Source organism: Alosa sapidissima, chromosome 24, assembly GCF_018492685.1.
Source record: "Alosa sapidissima isolate fAloSap1 chromosome 24, fAloSap1.pri, whole genome shotgun sequence".
Taxonomy (NCBI): Eukaryota; Metazoa; Chordata; class Actinopteri; order Clupeiformes; family Clupeidae; genus Alosa; species Alosa sapidissima.
Genome location: NC_055980.1, coordinates 24961922 through 24985397, shown reverse-complemented (window position 1 = coordinate 24985397; position 23476 = coordinate 24961922). Strand labels below are relative to the sequence as shown.

Genomic DNA, 23476 nt, shown 5'->3' with positions numbered 1-23476 from the left:
AAACAACTTTGCCAAGATTTGGGAAAGATTCTAGAAAGATTGTAGTCTTTTGAGTAAAGCTTCAATGGGGGCATTAGTTAAAAGACTCCAATCCAAAATCCCAAGACCTACACTGTGTGGCTTTTACAGGTATCTCATATTGGAGGGAGGGTCAGGTTTGAGGCATTGCACAGATCAATAATCTGGGTGCAAATGTTATTTCGCCTTTCACGCCCTTCAAATGCAACCTTTTAAATGCAACCAATCAATGACGTACATATATTTTGTTGTGATTAAGAAACTGGCACTCATCCAATCAAAAGACGCAAGTGTAGCCAGTAGGGCTGTGACTTTACGTTCGAAAATCGATTGCACAATCGATTGGACCAAACAACACAAGTTTCGAAAACTAAAATAGGGAATCGATTTTAACCAAATATGTACACTATTAATTTTAAACGAATTAAACAAATAAAAAGGATAGATGTAACAAAATTCACAAACAAAAATATAAGAATATAAAAGAATTCCGAAGTGCAGTAAGCATTGCGAAAGCTAAAAAGAAAATTCCCACCAATTTTACGCACCGGAAACAGCTGTTTCAATCAGCTGCTTTGCTGCTCGTGTTTTGCCAAAAAATGGAGGACAACGCGATCAACCTGTGCGACATGAGAGAGACGAGTGATAGGCCCTAATAACTTGAGGAGGTCGATGTGGAAGCACTTCGGATTTTTGGTATATCAAACTATGGAGAAGAACAAAGCGGTAGGCTATGCAAACTGCAATCGAGTTCTACGTAAGCGAAATTTGTTTGACATTTCTAATCGTAAACACAGACACAGCTACGTTGAAGCCTGCAGCAGTACTGCAAAACTTCACGCCAATAAATCACAGAAATATTGCTGGCTTGCGTCTACAAGCGCCCTCTTTACGTTCGTCCTAATGCCTGTTAGTTGTTTGTGAATTGGCCTATATTTGCCGTTGAAAATGGAAACGTCTTTAGACATGAAAAATCGATTTTACAATCAATTCAATGAACAATTATGTCTCAAAAATCGAACAGGATTTTTTCACAAAAGTGACAGCGCTAGTAGCCAGCGTGAAACGTTAGGTTTACGTCGTAGCTGTCAGTCTCAGTCAGACCCAGTAGGCTAATAATAATGTCAGTGAATTCCGCCATCATTAAATTTGCATTCACGGAACATAAAGAAATTTGCAGTCCAGGAGCAAGAAAGAAGCATTCTGCAAAATGCAAGTTTTTTTTTTTGGTCTCATCTCGGTCTCGTCTCGACTTTGTCTTGGTCTTGACTCAGTCTGTCTTGGCCTTCGTCTCGTCTTGGTCTCGGTCTTGATACCCTCTGGTCTTGGTAGTGTCTTGGTCTCGGTTTAGGCAGTATTGACTACAAGTCTAGTGCAATGTAAGTAACGTATTACGTATCAATGCCGATGGAAATACATGACAAAACTCCACATAATTATAGTTTCTTGCCAAGATGCTTGTGTTTTATGTTTTATTGAATGCAGATGACTTAAAGTCTAATGATGAGGTCTGAAATTTTGGATTTGAATTTCACTGGCATCGTGAACCATACTGAAAAGATAGACATCTACTGCAACAACATGTTTGTGGGTCCGTTGGTATGGGATGTCTTCAGTTTGCCCTTCTCATTGTGTGGTGTGTTTACTAGCCTTTGGCTTCTGTGGTTGCTCGTTCAGAGGCAGCGTAGTGGCTTGTCCATCTACATCTACATGCTCAACCTCACCGTCATGGACCTGATACTTAATAGGGTTAGGCTGGTACAATTAGCAGTGTATGCTTTTCGTACCCTGGTGCAATTAGAAGTGAATTCTATTCGTACCCCGGTGCACACAGCAATGTTTCCTATTAGTACCCTGTCTGGTACAAATATCAATGTATGCTATTCGTACCCCGGTGCACACAGCAATGTGTTCTATTAATACCCCGTCTGGTACAAATATCAGTGTATGCTATTTGCACCCCTGTGCATTTATTCTGGCATATTGATCACACAATGTAATAATAATAATAAAAAAAAACAAGCAACATGTTTTTTTGTTGTTATGTAACAGGGTGTGAATAGCTCAGCTAATAGACACTCTGAATAAGGTATGTTGTTTGCATCAATGTATAGTTAGAAGTGGATGCTATTCGTACCCTGGTGTATATAGTACTGTATGCTATTAATACCCTGGTGCATGAACTAGCTAATTGTTGCAATCAAAACTTCCGTTTGAGAACCGATTTCTTGTTCAAATTGTGCACCTTCTCTCCACAGACGTTGGTACACATGCGCACTTACTCTGCAAAAACGTATCACACAAGAATCAAACCCCGGTCTCCCACGTGCTAACCCATGTCTGTGACCACTGCACTATCCATTTCCACAAGTTGATTGTGTTTGCAGGTAAACTTATAGTTTATAGGCCTGAACATCATATTCACGAAATTTCTGTTAACTAACAAACTGACGGTTGTATGTGTTCACTGAACCAAGATTATGAAAATAAAACACAACTTTTCAATCTAAAACTTAATCTGAACAGATATTAGTGCCGAAACCTTTCAGAATTCTTCACTTTCTGCTGACGAAAAAACGAATGTCCGCCATGTTTTTTGTGTACATGAGCAACGTATTTTTGTTGTTATGTCACAGGGTGTGAATAGCTCAGCTGTGTGGCCAAGGCTATTCGTACCAGGGGTGTAAATAGACACTCTGTACTTAATATCTCTGTTCCTCCATACATCTTCAATTACTTATTTTGGCAAAATAATGTTCATTTCAAAATTTCAAATTTTTTCTACTGTCTCAACATGAGTGGACGGCCGCTGTTTATGGCCTGTATATGTGTGGACTGCTACATGGCTGTGGTTTTCCCAGTTCCGTACATGAGATTGAAGCATTGAAAACACAGGCATGTGGTCTGTGTAGCCTATTAGATAGATATAGATACTTTATTGATCCTCAAGGGGAAATTCAAGAATTATTAGACTATTAGTCTGGGTTATGACATTGTCCTCTGGGATTATATATGTCCTTGACTATTACACAGAGTATAATATTCTAACAGTGATCCCGTTCATATTGCCCCTTCCAATCATCACCTTCTGTGACCTCTCCATCCTCCCTCTGAGAAAGACGGATCCTTCATCGGCTTGTAGATGGTGGTGTTGAGCGAAGGGTAGGTGATAGAGTTGATGTTGAAATGTACTTTCTTCTGAGATAAATACACACATTCACACAGAGGAACCTTAGATCTTCCAATGCTAATCTTTTACAGTTTTTTCTGAATGCTTAAACGCTAACCGTGATTAGTTATAGCACAATTTCTAAAACTATTAATTTGTATAGCAAAACCACTAACTGAGCTTGCAAAATTAAAAGCACAAACACTGCTTTGCACTCAGTTTGCAATTTTGTAACACACACTTTGCAAAACTGTAGGTACAATCCACTGCACAGCACTCTTTTTGCAGAACTGTTTTACACTCAATTTCCAAATTATCAACACACTTCTAGCAAAACTATAGACATGTATGCCTATTATTTACACACTGTCACATCATGAAAAACTGTTTTAGATAATTAGTTCACTTTGCAATCAGCCTAAGCAGTGTAAATAAGCCACAGGTAAGCTGTCCGTGTGGAGTACCTGGAGGGAGCAGGAAGAGTGAGAGTGAGAACTAGAGGAGGCCTAGAAAGAGGACATGGAGGTGAAGAAGGAGGAGGAAGAGGACACGGAGGTGAAGAAGGAGGAGGAAGAGGACGCAGAGGTGAAGAAGTGAGAGGGAGAGGACACGGAGGTGAAGAAAGAGGAGGAAGAGGACATGGAGGTGAAGAAGGAGGAGGAAGAGGACACGGAGGTGAAGAAGTAGGAGGAAGAGGACGCAGAGGTGAAGAAGTGAGAGGGAGAGGACACGGAGGTGAAGAAGGAGGAGGAAGAGGACACAGAGGTGAAGAAGTGAGAGGGAGAGGACACGGAGGTGAAGAAGGAGGAGGAAGAGGACATGGAGGTGAAGAAGGAGGACGAAGAGGACACAGAGGTGAAGAAGTGAGAGGGAGAGGACACGGAGGTGAAGAAGGAGGAGGAAGAGGACGCAGAGGTGAAGAAGTGAGAGGGAGAGGACACGGAGGTGAAGAAGTGAGAGGGAGAGGACACGGAGGTGAAGAAGGAGGAGGAAGAGGACATGGAGGTGAAGAAGGAGGACGAAGAGGACACAGAGGTGAAGAAGTGAGAGGGAGAGGACGCGGAGGTGAAGAAGGAGGAGGAAGAGGACGCAGAGGTGAAGAAGTGAGAGGGAGAGGACACGGAGGTGAAGAAGGAGGAGGAAGAGGACACAGAGGTGAAGAAGTGAGAGGGAGAGGACGCGGAGGTGAAGAAGGAGGAGGAAGAGGACGCAGAGGTGAAGAAGTGAGAGGGAGAGGACACGGAGGTGAAGAAGGAGGAGGAAGAGGACACGGAGGTGAAGAAGTGAGAGGGAGAGGACGACAAGGACAAGGAGGTGAAGTTAAAGGAAAAGGACATGGAGGTAAAAAAGTAGGAGGAAGAGGACGCAGAGGTGAAGAAGTGAGAGGGAGAGGACGACAAAGAGGTGAAGTTAAAGGAAGAGGACAAGGAGGAGGACGAGGAGGTGGAAGAGGAAGGGTAAGAAGAGTAAGAAAGAAAGAAGAAATAGCCCTTTTACAGGCAAAAAAATCAGTCTACATGTGGGGATATTGACCAGGCATCATGACAGGCCTGGATACGGCATTCCATAATATATTTTTCCCGATGCCTTGGACTAGAGGACATTGCATGTGATGTAGACGGAATTTTGAGAGAGACGACACGATGTAGACTGATTTTTATTGAAATTGCTATTTTGTGTTTTGACTTGGAAAAACACACTTGTGTTTGTTTTGATGTGTGTAAATAAACACCAATACTTGAAGTTTGGATCCCTGTATGTTTACAGAACTATGACAAAAGTATGACCTCAAACTGACATAGCCTTGTGCACAGAGAAAGCAAAAGCCAGATGTGTTTTTTATTCATACCATCAGTGTGTAGTTGGCACATTGTGTGCTTACTATTGTGATGGCTTGTTTACTGTTTGATACGAAAACACCATTTTTACAAAGGTGTGAAGAGTTAAGCCATGTGTGTTAGCTTTTGCAAGAGAACTACAATGTTTTGCTGATTTGGTAAAAGGTTTTCCTATTTGTGTGTAGAGTTTTGCAAAAATAGCCAATAGTTTTTTGACATGTGGCAGTGATATTTTCAGTTAACAAACATATTGGTCAAGAGAAAATCAACATTGCACCAATATTTGCCAGGGGTATGAATAATTTTGTTGTTAACTGTATACACACACACATGCAAACCCACTCACACTTACACACACACACACACACACACACACACATGCAAGCCCACACACACTTATACACACACCAAGGTGTAGATCCTATCTCATGTTCTGCTGATGTTCACCGGAAGAGAGGCTAATATCAGATGTGTGTGTGTGTGTGTGTGTGTGTAGATCCTATCTCATGTTCTGCTGAGTTTAACAGGAAGAGAGGGTGGCTATGACTGTGTTGATATGACAGAGTTAGATTAACTCATACATATCCCATCCCAAATCGCTAAAATAAGGTTAAAAATATGTTATTCTTTACATTAACTTGCTGCACATGCACAAACATTCATGGCATGGCTATTACCATGGTAACACGGAAATAATGTAGATGTCCCTGTGTGTGTGTGTGTGTGTGTTTTGGAGTGTGTGTGTGAGTGTGTGTGTGTGTGTGTGTGTGTGTATGTAGGAGTGTGTGTGTGTTTGTGTGTGTGTGTTTGTGTGTGTGTGTGTGTGTGTATGTAGGAGTGTGTGAGTAGGTGGGGTGTTGCTACGGTTTGTCTCCATAGTTCATACGGTCATAAGCCAGACCGAAGACACAGACTTTGCTGTATGTGACCATTCTGCTCTTGCAAAGTTACAGGTAAGATGTACTGAATGTGTGTGTGTGTGTGTGTGTGTGTGTGTGAGTAGCCTACCATATGTTGTGTTTGTGTTTATAATGTAAAATATGTGGGTGTATGTGTACACTTTGTGTATCTGTGTGTGTGTCTGTGATATGAAGTGCATGTATCTGAAGAGGTTGAGAGAGAGTAGTTTTTGTGTTCTGTGTGTGATATGAAGTGTGTGTGTGAGAGAGAGAGGGGGGGGTTGCATTGTAACAGATCCACAAATTAAATGCATTTGTCACTTTATTAGTCTTTATTACACTTCATTAGTCCAATTGAATGTAACGGGAGCAGGAATTATGCTACTGACCCTTGAGGTACAACAACAGACACACTGGATATATATAAAACTCAGTTTTATTACAACATTAAAAAAAGGCATATAAAAACACACACAATACATATATGTATAAGTAACTAGGTCCTGATGCTTCAAACCAGTGTGGAAGATCTAGAGAAAGTAGCTAGTTAACTACTTCAAACCAGTGTGGGGAATCTAGGGATGGCAGCTAGTTAAATGTCAGCAGCTACAAAATACTGTTTTAAACCAGTGTGGAAGATCTAGGGCTAGTAGCCAGCAGACATGTGGACTCGAGTCACATGACTTGGACTCGAGTCAGACTCGAGTCATGATTTTAATGATTTCAGATTTGACTTGATAAAATTCGGCATGACTTGCGACTCGACTTGGACTTGAATACTATTCACTCAAGACTTGACTCGGACTTTGCCTCTTTGACTTGTGATGACTTGACATGTCTCGAATCAAAAACTAAATTTCCTGATCGTGTACCAGTCAACCCAGAGACGCTTTCCCGCGACTAAAAACTAAATAAAAAAAATAGCGGAGACAAGCGGCCAGAGCACAGTTCAGTAGCCTACTGCCACTACCCCCACACGCGTTACGCACTGTGTGTAGGGCACCAAGAGACAGAGGAAGGGCCAACATTTAGCCAATCACTAGTAGCTTTACTGCAAACTGATTTGCACTCTTGTTAGAGAACGTTTGTCAAAAAGCACCAACAGCATGTTACATAAAGATAATACTTTTCGAGTCCTCTCCATTAAGATCCAACTTAACTTATGCTAGGCTACTGCATTTAATTGAAATAAAAAGCACGCACGAGAGGGAGAGAAAACGAGTAGGTTCCAGCTGGCTTGTCATTGTTGATGATGATTGATATCTTCTTTTAAATATAAGAAACATATAAAAAGAAATCGTGGAGGCAACAAGTACGAGATTAGAGGAGATTGTGAATTTATCCGGTTCTCACTAGCCTACTATACTGTTATAAACTATGAGATCCAGGTCACTATGACATAGCTGCACTCACTGTGATTTGGAAAGTGGACAAGAATATTATGAAGAGTTGTCTTTGCCTTGTGTAATGGAACTGGTGAGTCTTGAAGTATTCAATAATTTATTTACATGAAGCACATGATATGCCGATTGAAACGCATTCCACTCAGCTACTGTAGCTAGGTGGCTACTGCTACCAGGCTCATAATTCACTTTTAATTGCAAACAGAAAATGTCAAGCAAGCATCATGTCATACATGCTTCTCTTTCCAAAGGAATGAACGCTGTTTGTGCCAACTTAATATCATGCTTATCATTGTTAATATTGTGCTATACATGTGGCACAAACAATGTTTGAGTTTGTGGACTAGCCATAGGCTATATTTGAACGGAGCTGGTAAAAAAAGATCATTATGAGAACGTGTGGACAGTGGCACACAATGGGCTTAAAGTGACAGTGCACCATTTACAAATTAGATAAACAGCATCAAATGTCTAGTATTTCTTAAGAAATTAATACTTTAAAACAAAATTACTGTCATTATTATCTTTTAAATAATATAAAAGTGTTGACCTTGGCTTCCCTTATGAGTCACCACTGGCAGACAGCCTAATAAATAGTTTGCAGGCAAATCTGTGGCCTAGCGCAGTGAAATACCATCAGTCAAATTATTACTCATCCTTACAGTGGGCGCCGCAATTTGGAAAAACATTATATATATTTGTAGCTGTGCTGAGTGTCATGTAGCTATCCGTTTTGTACAGATTACTCAGGTATGCACATGTGTATATTACACAGGTATGCACATGCATATGTCGTAAAAGATTACAAGACAGAAACATTGAACATATTTTAATCTGTATTTGAAGGGTTCAGATGCAAAAGCCTCTAAATGCCACCTACGTCAAAAATGAGATAAAGATGGTGAGTGAATGCTCTCCTCACATAGTATACGTTAATCAAATAATTTAACTTCAAAACACACCACAACACTCTCTTCCTGGTCTGAAATATCGATTTCTATGCAAAAACCTATAGGAACCGGATTTTAAATGCTCATTTAAAAGAAATGTGGTCAGACGGATTTAGAGGGTTTTGCATCTGAACTCTTCATTTATAAAAAAAATACTGTGGATTAGATGGAAGTGCTAAAATTATGATCGATAGTCTAATAATGGCATTATTAAGTGAAGAGTACCTGATGACTTGTTCAGGACTTGAAAAAGATTGGGACTTGGACTTGGACTCGACTTGGCTTTGATGTGACTTGGACTTGGACTCGACTTGCCCTTCTCTGTATTTACTTGGGACTTGACTTGGACTTGACTGCTAAGACTTGGGACTTACTTATGACTTGCCAAAGAGTGACTTGGTCCCACCTCTCGTAGCCAGTTAACTACTTCAAACCAGTATGAAAGATCTAGGGATAGCAGCTAGTTAAGTGCAAGCAGCTACACAATACTGCTTTAAACCAGTGTGGAGGATCTGGCGCCCTCTAGAGGGGAGAGAAATCATATAGTCACAGTTACTCCAACGCAGGTAGGCCTATTACTAGCGATTCACACTCGTGCACAAAATCACACGCACCCACAAAAGATCACACTATTGTGAAAACAAGGGCAGAATAGCCACAAATGTAAATAGTAGAAGTATTCAATCGAACTAGCACAACACGTTAATCCAAAGGGTGACACGCACACACAGTTAATTGCTACTACGTTAAAGTCCTGTTTACACAATGGATTTCCCCACCCTGCTCACACCTCTAAAGAAACTGTAGCGAGCAGCCTGACATTCTATCTTAACTATGGCCAGCCTAGTAACACACAATTGTTTGTACAGAGGATGAATGAATAGTCCAGCATCCACTCACGACCCAGCCCACAGTTCGTAATCCACAACACAGAACCAGGAAGTCGCCGCCGCCTCAGCCTCCTTGTCTCTCGCACTGAAACAGGGTAGCTTGCACCTCTCGTCGCCAATGCTCCTTCTTGAATGTCAACAGTCGGCACTCCACCAGGAACTGCGAGGAGGAGGAAGTGAATCAGCAAAGTAGCCACAATAAATCGCGGGGTAAAACCCACTCACAAGACAATGGCACAATTACTTTCCTTCACGTGAAGAATCGGGTGCGTTGGATAATCCTTTCGCGGCCCTCACGGTGTCCGAACGGATGTTTGGTCAATTCGCCGTTGTAGCTGGGAAGTCAGAGGCGGTAATCCCGACGTCTCGGCTCTCGGCTCTCGTGGGTTGCGGTGCGTGAAGTATCCGGGCGCCTGTTGCAGATAAAGGGAACGCACCGATGAGAGGGCCCAGTCAGCTTTTATCCCCTCCAGCCACCAATCACGGGTCTTGTCAATTGTCTCCATTATTGGCAGCACCTGTGGAGGAACGTCTCACAAGCACACAAGGGGTGATTATTTTAATGTGTGGTAACTTGGTAGAGATGTGTGTGTGTTTGGGGGGGGGGGGGGGTGATGATTTTAATGTGTGGTAACTTGGTAGAGATGGGGGGGTGTGTGTGGGGGGGGGGGGTGTGATGATTTTAATGTGTGGTAACTTGGTATAGATGTGTGTGTGTGTGTGGGGAGGGGGGTGATGATTTTAATGTGTGGTAACTTGGTAGAGATTTGTGTGTGTGTGTGTGTGTGGGGGGGGGGTGATGATTTTAATGTGTGGTAACTTGGTAGAGATGTGTGTCTGTGTGGGGGTGATGATTTTAATGTGTGGTATCTTGGTAGAGATGTGTGTGTGTGTGTGGGGGGGGTGATGATTTTAATGTGTGGTAACTTGGTAGAGATGTGTGTGTGTGTGTGTAGGGGGGGTGATGATTTTAATGTATTGTAACTTGGTAGAGATGTGTGTGTTTGTCTCCATGCTCACAGAAAAAGCAGACATGAGCCTCCAGACTTTGCTGTGTGTGACGGAGCTGCTCTGCAAACTTACAGGTGAGGTGTGTGTGTGTGTGTGTGTGTGTGAATGTGTGAGTGAGTGTGTGTGTGTGTGTGTGTGTGTGTGTGTGTGTGTGTGTGTGAGTTAGTAGCCTACCATATGTTTTGTTTGTGATGTAATCTTGTGATGTAAGCTGCTTTGCAATAGACCTCTGAAGTTCGCCTACAAAAAAGCTACAATCTTTGTCCATATAAGGAGATCCGGTATCTTGAGATTTTTCCTATGGGAAAATAACATGGGGATTTTGAATTACCACACCTGTTAAACTCTCACGGGGACGACGAAATCGGAAATGCAAACGTTTTGCTCTACACACTTTTATCCTCTGCCTTTGAGTGGATACTGTGATCTCCTGAACGTGAAGGCAGCACACTTTGATTTTTGCTACCCCAGAGCCAACTTACAATGCAACTTGCCATTACAGTTTTTGCCCATTGCTAACACACTAAAATCGAATCCTTAGACCAAAGCCTCAATCAGTGTTGGAATTATACCGTGAGCTTCGGGGGGTACAGCTATTTCGACTGGTGACGTCACTTTCCATTTTATATAGGCTTACACATGATTTCACACTTGTGGTTCACAGTCAAATTTCCTTCGAAATATAGGTCATATGGCCGTGGCTGGCTGGTCGACAAGTTAAAAGAAACTACTGTAGGCCTAATCATACTAGCAAGTACAATATACCTTGCACGTTATGGGAAGGGTTGAATTTGGGTAAACATTGTTTCAAGGTGCGTCCCGTGCGTAAAATTGCGCGCCACAGTCAAAAAATATTTTTTGGTATTAGTGATGGGACAACCGACTCTTATTTTTCTTTACAGATTGTTTGTTCTAGGTCTAACCAGGTGTTGTCTGAGGGGGTGGGGTGTAGCCATTTGTGGATGAAGTGGAGCTGGTTGGCCAGGGCATAGTGCTGGAAGTGTGGGGCCTCTAGTCCTCCCATTGCTTTTGGTTTTTGGAGAGTGGTGAGTTTGATCCTTGGGGTCTTATCTCTCCAGTAGAATTTAGTGATTAATGAATCGAGAGACTTAAACCAGAGTGGGGTGGGCTGGGTTGGAATCATAGAGAATAGATAGTTTATTTTGGGCAGTATTGTCATTTTGAATACTGAGATTCTGCCCATGATGGATAATGGGAGGTTCTTCCAGCGTTGAAGGTCATCATCTATTCAAGTGAGTAGAGGGGAATAATTTAGGCTAAATAAGTCTGACAGCCTGGGGGTAGTGTTAATTTTGTCACCTATTTTTAATTTAGTCTTAGTCTTAGTCTTGTGACGAAATGTCCTTTTTAGTCTTTGTCATATTTAGTCATTCAAATATCATTTTTGTTAGTCAAGTTTTAGTCGACTAAAAGTCTCGTCATTTTAGTCTAGTTTTAGTCAAAAGAAAACTAAAGGTATCTTAGTCTTAGTCAGTTTTAGTCAACACATTTTAGTCTTTTTTTATAACAAATTATTTCTGATTACCATTTGAGTCAAATAGTGTTTCACACATCTCAATTTTCCAACAATATTGTGTGTCCACAGGGCTACTCGTCTGTTATAATTACTCATTCTGATTTTTTGTCAGTCAGTATGTTTACATGCACAGGTAAGTCGAGCTACAGTTATAGCTCGGCTGGGATTTGACCATAGACAGTAAAAGATTTGACTGGACCACTGTCATATTCGTAGACCAGTGTTTCTCAAAGTGTGGTCCGGGAATCACTGGTGGTCCGCAAGCTATCCCAAGTGGTCCGCGAGCAGACGTGGTAAAATATAATATAGATGAGTTGTTTGCAATATTGGACCAACTTGTATGTAAAAACAGTTCTGCAACACTGTCTATGTAAGATATGCCAGTTTAAATCATACAGTATGAATCCACACAATAAGCAAAGTGCAAAGACAATAAGCAAGGTGGGGTTAGTTAAGTGGTCCTGAAACTGAAAAAGTTTGAGAAACACTGTCGTAGACCAAAGTATTAATGTTTTACTCCGCCTCGCTAGGTGGCGATATGCGCCCAAACACAACACATTCCCCAAACAGACTCTCCATCTTAGCCATAGCTAACTTGCTAGCGAACTTTCCATATTAGCTTACTTGCTAGCAAACTTTGCATCATCAGTCTAACTAGTTAAATAGTTGACATTACATGATGAACATCTTCGTATGGACATTCTGGTGGATGTTAATTTGTATGAGAGAAGCTTCAACTTCTGGGTATGTAGCATTGTGGCATAAAGCTTAGGTAGTTAGTTGGCTAACTCTGGCAGAAATCTCCAGTGTTCTTGTTCCATGTAGTTTCGTGTTGCAGCCACAGGGTTGCAGCAACAGCACGTAGACTAGCCTACAGGAAAGCTGTTGCGTATGAACTCATTCGGAATATTTTGAAAACGTAACAGCTAGATATTCTGTCTTCTCATTTTGTAGACGAAAATGAAGAGATTTTATCTTAGTTCTTATTTCATGCAAAACATTTTAGTCTCGTCTTTTTTCATCAACAATAATTCATCTTAAGACATCTTAAGTCTTAGTCAGTGTTTCAGGACATTACTGCCGTCTCGTCATCGTCTCGTCTTAGTCATGAAAAAAAAAGGTCGTTGACGAACATATTTCCTCTCGTCTCGTCTGACGAAATTAACACTACCTGGGGGAGACTTTTATCCCTAAGTAAGTGATGTAGTTAGTGCAGAGTGGGATAGGTGAAGAGTTGGCTGTCACATCCCAGCTGTTGGGATGTAATGGGAGAACTGCAGATTTATTCCAATTTATTGAGTATTCAGAAATTTTAGAGAATGTGTCAATGAGTTTGATGGTTTCTTCTACTGATGTTGTGGGGTCTTGAAGAAAGAGAAGAATGTCGTCAGCATAAAGGCTGATTTTGTGATGCATATATGGAGTCTGGACACCTTTGATGAGGGGGTTCTGACGGATGGCAGCTGCCAGGGGTTCAATGAAGATTGTAAATAGTGAGGGGGAGAGTGGGCACCCCTGTCTAGTTCCCCGGTGAAGAGTGAAACTTTGTGATGTTAGTCCATTGGTGATTACTGTGGCTGAAGGAGAGGTGTATAGAAGTTTAATCCAGTTAATGAACGACTCCCCGAAGCCAAACCTCCCTAATGTGGAAAACAGGAAATTCCAGTTCACCCTATCAAAAGCTTTTTCTGAGTGATACATTATATTTAACAGTCTTCGGGTGTTGGTGGATGAAATTCTACCTTTAATGAAGCCTGTTTGGTCTGGGTGGACAATGGATGGGGTGACCTCTGCTAATCTGTGTGCTAGCATTTTTGCGATTATCTTATTGTCCACATTGAGGAGAGAGATTGGTCGGTAGCTGGATGGCAATGTTGGGTCCTTATTGGGCTTGAGGAGCAGTGAAATTGAGGCTGTGGTGGAACTAGTTGGAAGACGTCCTTTCTGTTTTGATTCATTAATCATTCTGATGAAAAGTGGAGCTAAGATGGTCCAAAATTGTTTGTAGAACTCAGCAGGAAAGCCATCCGGACCTGATGCTTTATTATCGGGCATCTGTTTCAGGGCATCAAACAGTTCTTGTTGAGTTATAGGTGATTCCAGGTTTTTATTTCGTTCTCATTGAGTTGTGGTAATTTGATGCTGTTTAGGAAAGAGTCTATGAATTCCTGGTTGGGGTTTATTTCTGAAGAATATAGTTTATTGTAAAACTGGTAAAAAACATGATTTATTTCTTCAGGTGAGCTGGTTAGCTTCCCTGCTGAGTTCTTTATGACCGGGATTGTTGATTTTTCTTTGTTACGTTGGATTTGATTTGCTAAGTATTTACCTGATTTATTGCTATGGTGGAAGTTTTCCTGCCTTAGACGGTGAATCATAAATTGATTGTGTTTATTGAGTATTTCATTGAGTTTGAATTTATGTTTCCTACGTTTTGCCTGTGTTTCTTCAGTTGGGTTGCTTGCATTGGTTTCTTCTAACTGTTTAATTTTATTGTCGAGTTCTACTTCCTGTTCTTTTTCCTTCTTTTTTTTGTATACTGAATATGAGATGATTCTTCCTCTGAGTACTGCTTTTCCTGTTTCCCACAGAAGGGAAGGAGATGATTCAGGGGAGTCGTTCATTTCTAGAAAGAATGCCCACTCTCTCCCAACAAAACTGATGAAATTTGGGTCTTGTAAGAGGGATGTATTAAAACGCCATTTGCTAATTGGTCGCTGTTGGTTAGTTATGTTCCATTTAATTGTAACTGGGGCATGATCGCTAATGACTATGGGATGAATTGTTGAATCAGAGATATTTTTCATTATAGAGTTGTTGGTTAGAAAATAATCAATACGGGAATAGGAGTGGTGGACCGGAGAGAAAAAAGAGTAGCATTTGGAGTCTGGGTGCTGAAGCCGCCAACAATCGCCAAGGCCAGAATCGCTCATGAACTGTTTTATTGTTTTTGTGGATTGCCAGATTCGTTTGCTTTTAGAGTGATCAGATCTGTCAATTGTGGGGTCTAACACTGTATTAAAGTCGCCTGCGATTATGATGGGACAGCCAGATAGAGTTGAGATGGAGGTGAAGAGGTTCTGAAAAAAAAACTGGGTTGTCTGTATTAGGGCCATAAACATTAACAATTGTTACAGGGGTATTGTGAATTGAGATGTTTATGATGCCAATACGTCCTTCTGGGTCTGTGATGGTGGCGTTATGGATGAATGAGATTCTTTTGTTAATCAGAATGCAAACTCCCCTTTGTTTTGTATTGTAATGAGATGAGAAAATGTGATTGAATTGTCTTGATTTGATGCGGGTGTAGTCTGATTCTGAGAGATGAGTTTCTTGTAGGAGACATATGTCAGCTTTTAAACTATCCAAATGATTTAAGATTTTGAGCCTCTTTGCCTGAGATCCAATCCCACGGATGTTCCAGGTCAGGAATGTAAGTGGTACCATGTTGTGATTGTACAGTTATGAAAATGTTTGATAAGATGGGTATTGTGTGTGTGAGAGTGTGTGCAGGTGTCAGTTAGATAGGAGAGGGGGAAGGGGGGGTGGAGGAATAGGTATGTAATGTGGTGTGCGAATGAGATGTAAAGGGTAGGGGCAGAGAAGAATATAGAGCATAAAGAGGTAGGAATTTGGTTCTGGAGTGGTGACAGCATGAAAATTTCCTGTTTAGCATTGAAAACATACAGATCATAATTTGACTTTAGCCTATAGACATAATAAACAAAAACAGACAGGACACACAAGCAAACATGTATAGACAAAACACCATGAATAACATTAAACATTGAGAGAGCGAAAGAGAATGGGTGGGTAGGGGGAGCAAAAGGAGTGAAACATAAGAAGAGAGAAGAGAGAGATGATCCAAGCATCAGTAGGCAGTGGGTTAGAGAGAGTTGAGGGTGACAATGTTATAATCAAGATGAATGTTGGCATGAGGTATGATGTGCTATAGCCAGGTGGTGATATTGGGGTTGCGATACAGAGTTCCATTGACATACAGTTTATCGACTGACAGTGCTGCTCGTTTGCCCTCTTGCCTGAGTTGTTTCATTATGGGCAAGAGGGCTCTTTTTCTTTCCTGTATTACTTGTGGGAATTGGTCGTTTAGTCCGAATGAAGTGCCTTTCAGTTCTTTTCCTTTGCTTTTGATGAGTTCTTTGTGTTTGAAGTGTTCGAACTTGGCGATAATCGGAGGAGGTTTTTTATTGTCTTTGGAAGTGAGACGGTGTACACGGTGGATGGTAATCTTGTCAACTGTTTCTGGCGGTAGTTTGAGAGATGACTGCAAGAATTCTTTAACTGCTTTCTCTGGGTCGTCGGGTGTATCTTTAGAAGTTGTCAGGGGAATTCCGGAAAAAATTAGGTTATCGCGCATGCTGCGGCACTGGAGGTCTAGGATTGTTTCTTTCATGATCCGATTTTCGCTGGTGAGTTGATTAACATGGTCGGATAAGTTTGTGATATTTCCTTTAAGTTCACGGTTTTCTAATGCGAGTGTGTCGATCTGTGATTGGGAAAATTCGAGGCTGGCTTTTAAGTCCTTAATATCTGCGTGCAGATGTTCCAGTATTGCAAGTTTGTTGTTTATGGATTGTAGTAAACTGACCTCGATGGATGTAGAAGTAGCGCAAGCGGTAGGTGATTCTGGTTCAGTCTCTGTTGAGTAGTCACGAGTGCGTTTCTTGCTGGCAGGGTTCTTGCAGGTTTCAATAAGTCAAATTTAAGACCTTTTTAAGACATTTTAAGACCATAAAGATTGAAATTTAAGACCTACACGACGCATTACCAAAAAATATTCAAATCAAAGAAATTCTGAAAAAATGATTGAAAAGTCGTTGAAAAAGCATTAATTTAATTTACAGATAAAACAATCAAACTAGTAACCTTCCACACCCAACGTCTACAACCCAACTGATTTTTACATTGCTCACTTGTAAGGAAAAATATCTGTGTCACGTACCAAATGCCCTAAACCTTAAGCCCAAAATGAAAATAATCTAAAACAAACTAGCCCTCAAATAGAATAGATTTCAGCAAGGAAGTCAAAAATGAGATGAGTTGAAACTGGGTGTGAAAGTGTGTTTTGGGTGGACACTGAAGCTGAAACCACCCAAAGATGATCAAAAGCCCTCCTAAAGATATAGTATTAATATGCGTCCAAATCCACTTCCATTATTCTCTGTTGAATTGCTCACGGAGTACTTATCTCGCACATGTCGCATAGACGTCACTTGAAAGAGCGAAACTGGAGCTTTCGAATGATGTTAGCAGCTAGTGCTGATAAACAGTTTGCATTTTGCGGCTAGCTTATGTTTTTCTGCATGCTCTGGCTTGTGACTCCAGCGCCTTCACACCCAGAGTCCCTAATTGAATAGTTTTTTTGTAAAGTTTGCAGCGAGCCTCGTACCTGGAACTGGGTACCACTTGTAACCAACAGCAGACATCGCTGTGATCTAGCCAGTGTTGCCACAGTTACCTTGAAAAAGTAACCTGATTATTCCTTTAAAAAGTAACTTAGTTACTTTTAAAATCAAGTAATCAGTAAAGTAACTTAGTTAGATTACAAGTTACTTTATTAGTTACTTTCAGCAGCTGCCGACAACACCCCCCACCGCCTCAACATAAAATTGACAACCGGTTTTGCCAATACTCACTTAATTGGAAATGCATTTTAACAGTAATGTCAACAATGCAGACATCCGAACCTGAAAAAAAGTAATTTTAGGGAGGTAGCCCTTTAGCCTACTTAGATACTGAAATTCAGATGTTTTTTTAATAATGTCTAGTCAGTACACCAAATAAGGAAGGCCTATAGATAGAAATTGTGATGATAGAATTATGTAGATTTTGGTAGTTTGGGCTTTTCATTTTCAAAAAGAGAACAAACGGGAGAGTGCGGTGTTTGCAAAGAAAAGACTTTTCATGTAGCCTTGGCAACTAGCCATTTAGTATAGGCCTGAATAATAGCAAATTAAATGACACTTGTTAAACTCACCTCAACAAGTCTTATGCAGCCATGGGCAATTCTACAAACAGTGCAGTGTGCAAGACTATCATTATGTTTTACTCTTATGAGACAAGGGTACACTTTTGTGTAGTCTGATGTGAAAACTCTGCCATGACGCTCCTGTTCCTAGATACACTGAGCTGATTAATTTAGTTCGGGAGAAAAAAGATAAAAGCCCACTTACACTGAAAATTGATTGGTTGATTTAGCAAAACAGACACACGCACCACCCCTCTCTCTCTCCCTCTCCATCGTGTGCACGCTAAACTCAGATGCACATGCGATTTTAATTACCGGTCTGGCTTGCGCGCTCTTGTTCGTTCTAGTTTCCGGGAGATTTTATCTAATTGCGGGCGTCAGGAAGCCGCTATCGGGAGACTCGGGATGTCTAGCTAGACAGCACTTTGTCACCAGCACGAGTGTACAACGTACCTTAATGTTATCATGTTTAGCGGACACAAACTCAAAATAATGACTGTATAGCTAAAATGCGCATCTCTCTCCTCCCTCTATTGTTGTTTATGTTTGTGTTGCTGCGTGGTATTACACGTGAGTCATCATGCTGAAAACGTGAGCGTTAATCCCAGAGACAAGAAAAAAAGCAAAGAATATATATTTTACTAAGGTAAATGACAAAAATAGTAGGCCTAACGCACAGTGACTTGGATAAGTAACTTTAATCTGATTGCTAGAAATAGTAGCGCGTTAGACTCGCTACCAAAAAAAGTGGTCAAAATAGAGTAACGCGGCATCACTGGATCTAGCCATGTCTCGTTGAAAGTAGGCCTACACTTTCCCATTTTCCACACGTAGCCGAACTTTAACAAATTCTGAGGAGACGCAGACGTAGGCTATTTTGCGGGCAGGTATTGCATTTATCACAGGATTTGTAGATTTATCACTGCGTAGGCTACGTACCAACACCAATATCCCCCAGAAAGAACTACAACACACTGAACCAATGTTCTGAGCATTCTGCTGGTTTTGTTACAAAGGTAGCAAAGACGCTAGAGCTCTGCTTTGCAAGCTACGACTCAATACTTTTTTGCTACTTTCTGCGGCCAGCGTTTCTGGAAATGAACGATGGTAAAATATTTTTTAGACCTGACTAAATGAATTCTAAGACCTCGGACTAAGACCAGGTCTAAGACCTGGCCGTTTTTTAGACGTTTTAAGGCCTTAAATTTAAAGTTCTGAATTTTAGGCTTTTTAAGACCCCGCGGGAACCCTGTGCTGGGTTCAGATGCCATAACGTCCAGCAAGAAGAGGTTGCCGTTGGAAAAGGTGGAGAATATAATCCGGTTTTTGATGAGAGTTGTAGAGAGGTAGTGATTGTTTTTAGTAGAAGAAAAAAATAAAGTTTTGTATTTCTGTTTACAAGCGTCAGTGTTCAGTGCGCTGCCATTTTGGATCTCACCCAAAGTCTCGCGATGTTCAGTTCAGTGCATCATGGTTGACGAGTGTTGACAGGTATGACCTACACATGGAGTCATGGTTGACGAGTGTTGACAGGTATGACCTTAGGTCATACCTGTCAACACTAAGGTCATACCTGTCAACACTCGTCAACCATGACTCCATGTGTAGGTCATACCTGTCAACACATTTTGTAGGCTTAGCTAGCCAAGAAAAAATAATTAAATGAACCAAAGGCCTTAGGCTAGGTGAACTTGGCTATTAAACGGGAGACTTTCTGTGGCCCATCTGTAAACAATTCTGGGTCTTAAATTAAGTAGTATGTTTGCCATTTCCGTGCTATTGGTCTATGCATGTCCATGTTTGCATTGCACTGCTATACCAAATAGTGTTGACGAACTGACCGAAGTGTCGGTTAAATAACCCGGTTCGTGTCACTGAGCCGGGAGAATCGAGTGCCAAACGTCAAAAACCGACTCAGTGTTCCTAACATCATTCGTTTTCACATACAGAGCAGCACTGGCTTGATTGGCTGTGCTCGAGTGTTCTCGTCGCTACTCTTTCATCGTATCGCGTATTAGCGCCTCTACTGGAGTGGTAGTAGAATCAGTCAAACTATGATGAGCCTGTATGGCTCTGGGCCTCATAACCGTGGCTGTTAAACGAGTCAAACAGTTCGCTAGGTTCTCCGGGCCTCGTAACCGTGGCTGCCACACGAGTCAAACAGTTCGCTAGGTTCTCGGCAAGTTGTAATCAACCGATCAAATAAGCCTTTCTAGTGCAAACTAGATGCTTATGTTCATGGAAATTTTATCGATGGGAAAGTATATCACATACCTACAAATACACATAGGCCTAATGTTATCTTAGTAGTCATGTTAAATAAATGCTTAGAAGTGAATGACTGTAGGCTGCAGGCTGTCACCAGGAGACAGAATGAGACCGAATGTAACCGTGCAACAACCGCTGTACCCTATCTTGTCTTGGTTCTCGGCAAGTTTGATTCATACCTGCCTTGTTAGTGCATCGTAGCCTAGATTATTTATTAATGGCAATTCACACATTATCGATGGGGAAGTAGGCCTACATCTCATATTAGCCTACACGTCATATTATCTTAAAGTTATAAAGTTAAATGTTAGAGAAGTGAATGTTGCTGGCTTCATAGTAGCCTCACGAAGACCGTGTCAGGCTGAACGAGACCGTAATCGAGGGTGAGTCTAATGTTATCAAACGGTCTAGGTTCTCGACGAGTTAGTTATTAACCAAGCCTTATTTTAGTATCGTAGATGATTGTGTTCATGGCAATTTACACATTATTGATGGGGAAGTAGCCTACATCACATAAGCTTCAAATAGGCTACACGTTATCTAACCAAAACGGTTGTCTAGGTTCGCGGCAAGTTATGGCGGGGGAAGTAACGCGCGATATAAGTAAGTGCATCATGGTTGACGAGTGTTGACAGGTATGACCTACACATGGAGTCATGGTTGACGAGTGTTGACAGGTATGACCTACACATGTGTAGGTCATACCTGTCAACACTCGTCAACCATGACTCCATGTGTAGGCAAATCAAGCAAATAAAAAAATGACTTGTTCACGGTTGGAAATCAAATATCACGTTATTTAGCCTATAGGCATTTCATATAATGTAGCCTAGTGAATTGTGCGCCTGGTGTTCTATCACAAAACGTTTGTGCAGCAATACGCTTTTAAGAAAGGCTGATGTCTAATAATAGCAACAAAGAAAGACATTTCAGGTCCAATTTATTATTATATGTTCACCTAGCGTTTCAAACAAACTGCAGGTAATGTTGCAATTATGGGTGTATGGGCATTTGCTTAAAAAAGGTTGAGAACCATCTACATGCGAACCTCCCTTAATATTAGTGCAGATTCCTAGCCTGTCCAGTGAAATTACATATGTTGTGGCGCTATTGCGCGGCACAGCCAGCAGATGACATCATTGCACTACAGCAACCTAGCCTGGCAGGCCATCCTATATTATTGAAATGTATATTCTGGCATCGACCCACTCACCTCGCTTAATCCAAGGGGCGGGCAGAGAATTGTCTTTCAAACTGCCTAGGCATGCAATAGGCCAGCGCTACGACCATATCCGTATCCGGTCGGCAAAACGGCAAATACATCCTTCTTCAAAAGGAATGACTTAAGTGCATTGTGTTGCTCAACTTTCAAAGAAAAGCACAAGTCCAACTTCTCCAAAGTTGACGCCAACGCCGATTCAAACAACCGCTCTTCGTTCGCCATAGCCACCTTCCTTGTTGTTCACCGTCGCAGGACTGTCGTTATCCTGTTAAGCCCGCCTTAAGACTCTAACAAAATAGAGCGCTGTGATTGGATGAGGTCCACGGCGTCAGCCAATAGAAATCCCTATGGTTTGATACTAGACGTACAGGCTGAGCAAATTAATTTGCCGCCGCTAGGGTGCGTCTAGATTTCTAGGCTAGCAGATTCCCTCTTGTTCATTAAGAATGAAATTGCACAAAATGATTCGCCTCATTAAACCTCTCTCCGTGTCTGTGGAACACCTCCTATGGCGTGTGATTGTAGGCCTGATTTTTAAGCTAAGCAGCAGCGATGGTCGTGGCCGCTGAGTGAAGGGAGACCTTCCGGTTAAACCATAGCGATCTTTACTCAATGTTTTTCTAAGGTTGGCTATCAATATGTTTTACAAAGGCAGTGAAATATTAGACAAATGTATGGCCAGTTGGCCACCGCTTGTCAATCCATTTAGGCGTTTGCAGCCTACACTGTGCATTTGTTTTAATTCGTCGTCAGTATTATATCATAGCAAAGAACACAGTCTGAACGTACCAGATAAATGGTACAGCCCAATGGGGGTGAGGGTTTGAAAATCGTATTTAATTAGATTATATCCTGAATTGTTGGTATGTGATGGTAATACATTTGATTACATGCAATATATGATAACATTACATTTTATTAAATTTTTTCAGTACCCCCTAAACTATTATTTTCATCCCATTTGGGAGGGTCCAAGTCTCATCTAGGGGAGTCGGACCCCCCCAATCTCCCCCGTAATTCGAACCATGGCCTCAATACCTAAACTTCTTGTAGCATACTGTGTAACCATAGATTAACTGTAAGTTAGTTAGCAAGTTAGCTCTGGGGTAGCAGAAATCTAAGTTTGCCGGAGTACACAGTACCCATTCGAAGGCAGAGGACAGGAAGTGTTCAGGAAAACTTCTGCATTTCAGACTTTTTTGTCCCCGCAAGAGTTTAACAGGTACAATAATTAAAAATCCCCATGTTATTTTCCCATAGGAAAAATCGCCAGATACACTTTTTTGTAGGCGAACCTCTGGGGTCTATTTAAGAAGTGAGATGTGCGTGCATGTGTACAGTGTATGTATCTGTGAGGTGTATATATCTGATGAGTTTGTGAGTGTATGTATGTGAGAGAGAGAGAGAGAGAGAGAGAAAGGGAGAGAGAGAGAGAGAGAGAGAGAGAGAGAGAGAGAGAGAGAAAGGGAGAGAGAGACAGAGAGAGAAAGAGAAAGGGAGAGAGAAAAACAGAGAGAGAGGGGGAGGGAGTAGCCTGCATGTGTTGTGTATGTGGTAAAAAGTGTGTACTGTATATGCGTAAAACCCCCTCAGGATGTGTTTCGATCGTGGGGGGCCGTGATGCACTCAGGGGGGCGTGGCCCTGGATGGTCCACGTGGAGTGGAAGCATGGTCGAATATGTGGAGGATCACTGGTTTCAGATCAGTGGGTCTTGACTGGAGGTTCCTGCATTATTGCATAGTAAGCCCTAGTGTTTATGTGTATGCATGTGTGTGTGTGTGTGTGTGTGTGTGTGTGTGTGTGCATGTGTATGTCTACACAGGGTGAGTATATGTGCAATTGTTATTTAGTATAATTTGTATTTTAGTATATTCTTTATCTTCTACTGTCCTTATTGCTTAGTTGTGTTTTTTTATATTATATACTTTTACTACTTTTTCCGCTGTTAGTGAATGTTGTGTGTGATGTCTGTATGCAACTGAGACTTTGAATTTCCCATTGGGGATCAATAAAGTATCTATCTATCTAGATATCTATCTATTCATGCTGCATAGATTTTATCTGTAGTGATGTGCATGTATTGTACACCTGTGTGTGCATGTGAGAGTGTGTGTGTGTGTGTGTGTGTATGTGGATGTTTGTGTGTGTGTGTGCACGTGTGCATGTGCATGTGGATTTGAGTATGTCTAGACAGAGTGAGTGTATATATGCAATTTATGCAGTATAGATTGTATCTGTAGTGATGTGCATGTACGCTACACCTGTGTGTGTGTGTGTGTGT

At 41.4% G+C, this 23476-nt stretch overlaps 1 protein-coding gene across 1 annotated transcript in view; it reads left to right on the top strand.

The window, feature by feature from the left end:
• The first annotated feature begins 5903 nt into the window (after window positions 1-5903).
• LOC121700632 (serine protease 27-like) overlaps window positions 5904-23476 on the top strand; it is a 24822-nt gene continuing 7249 nt past the window's right edge. The window contains exons 1-3 of the mRNA XM_042083737.1: window positions 5904-5978; window positions 10190-10252; window positions 22788-22935. Of these exons, the coding sequence (XP_041939671.1) occupies window positions 10201-10252; window positions 22788-22935 (200 nt within the window). The 5' untranslated portion in view covers window positions 5904-5978; window positions 10190-10200. The remainder of the gene's footprint in view (window positions 5979-10189; window positions 10253-22787; window positions 22936-23476) is intronic.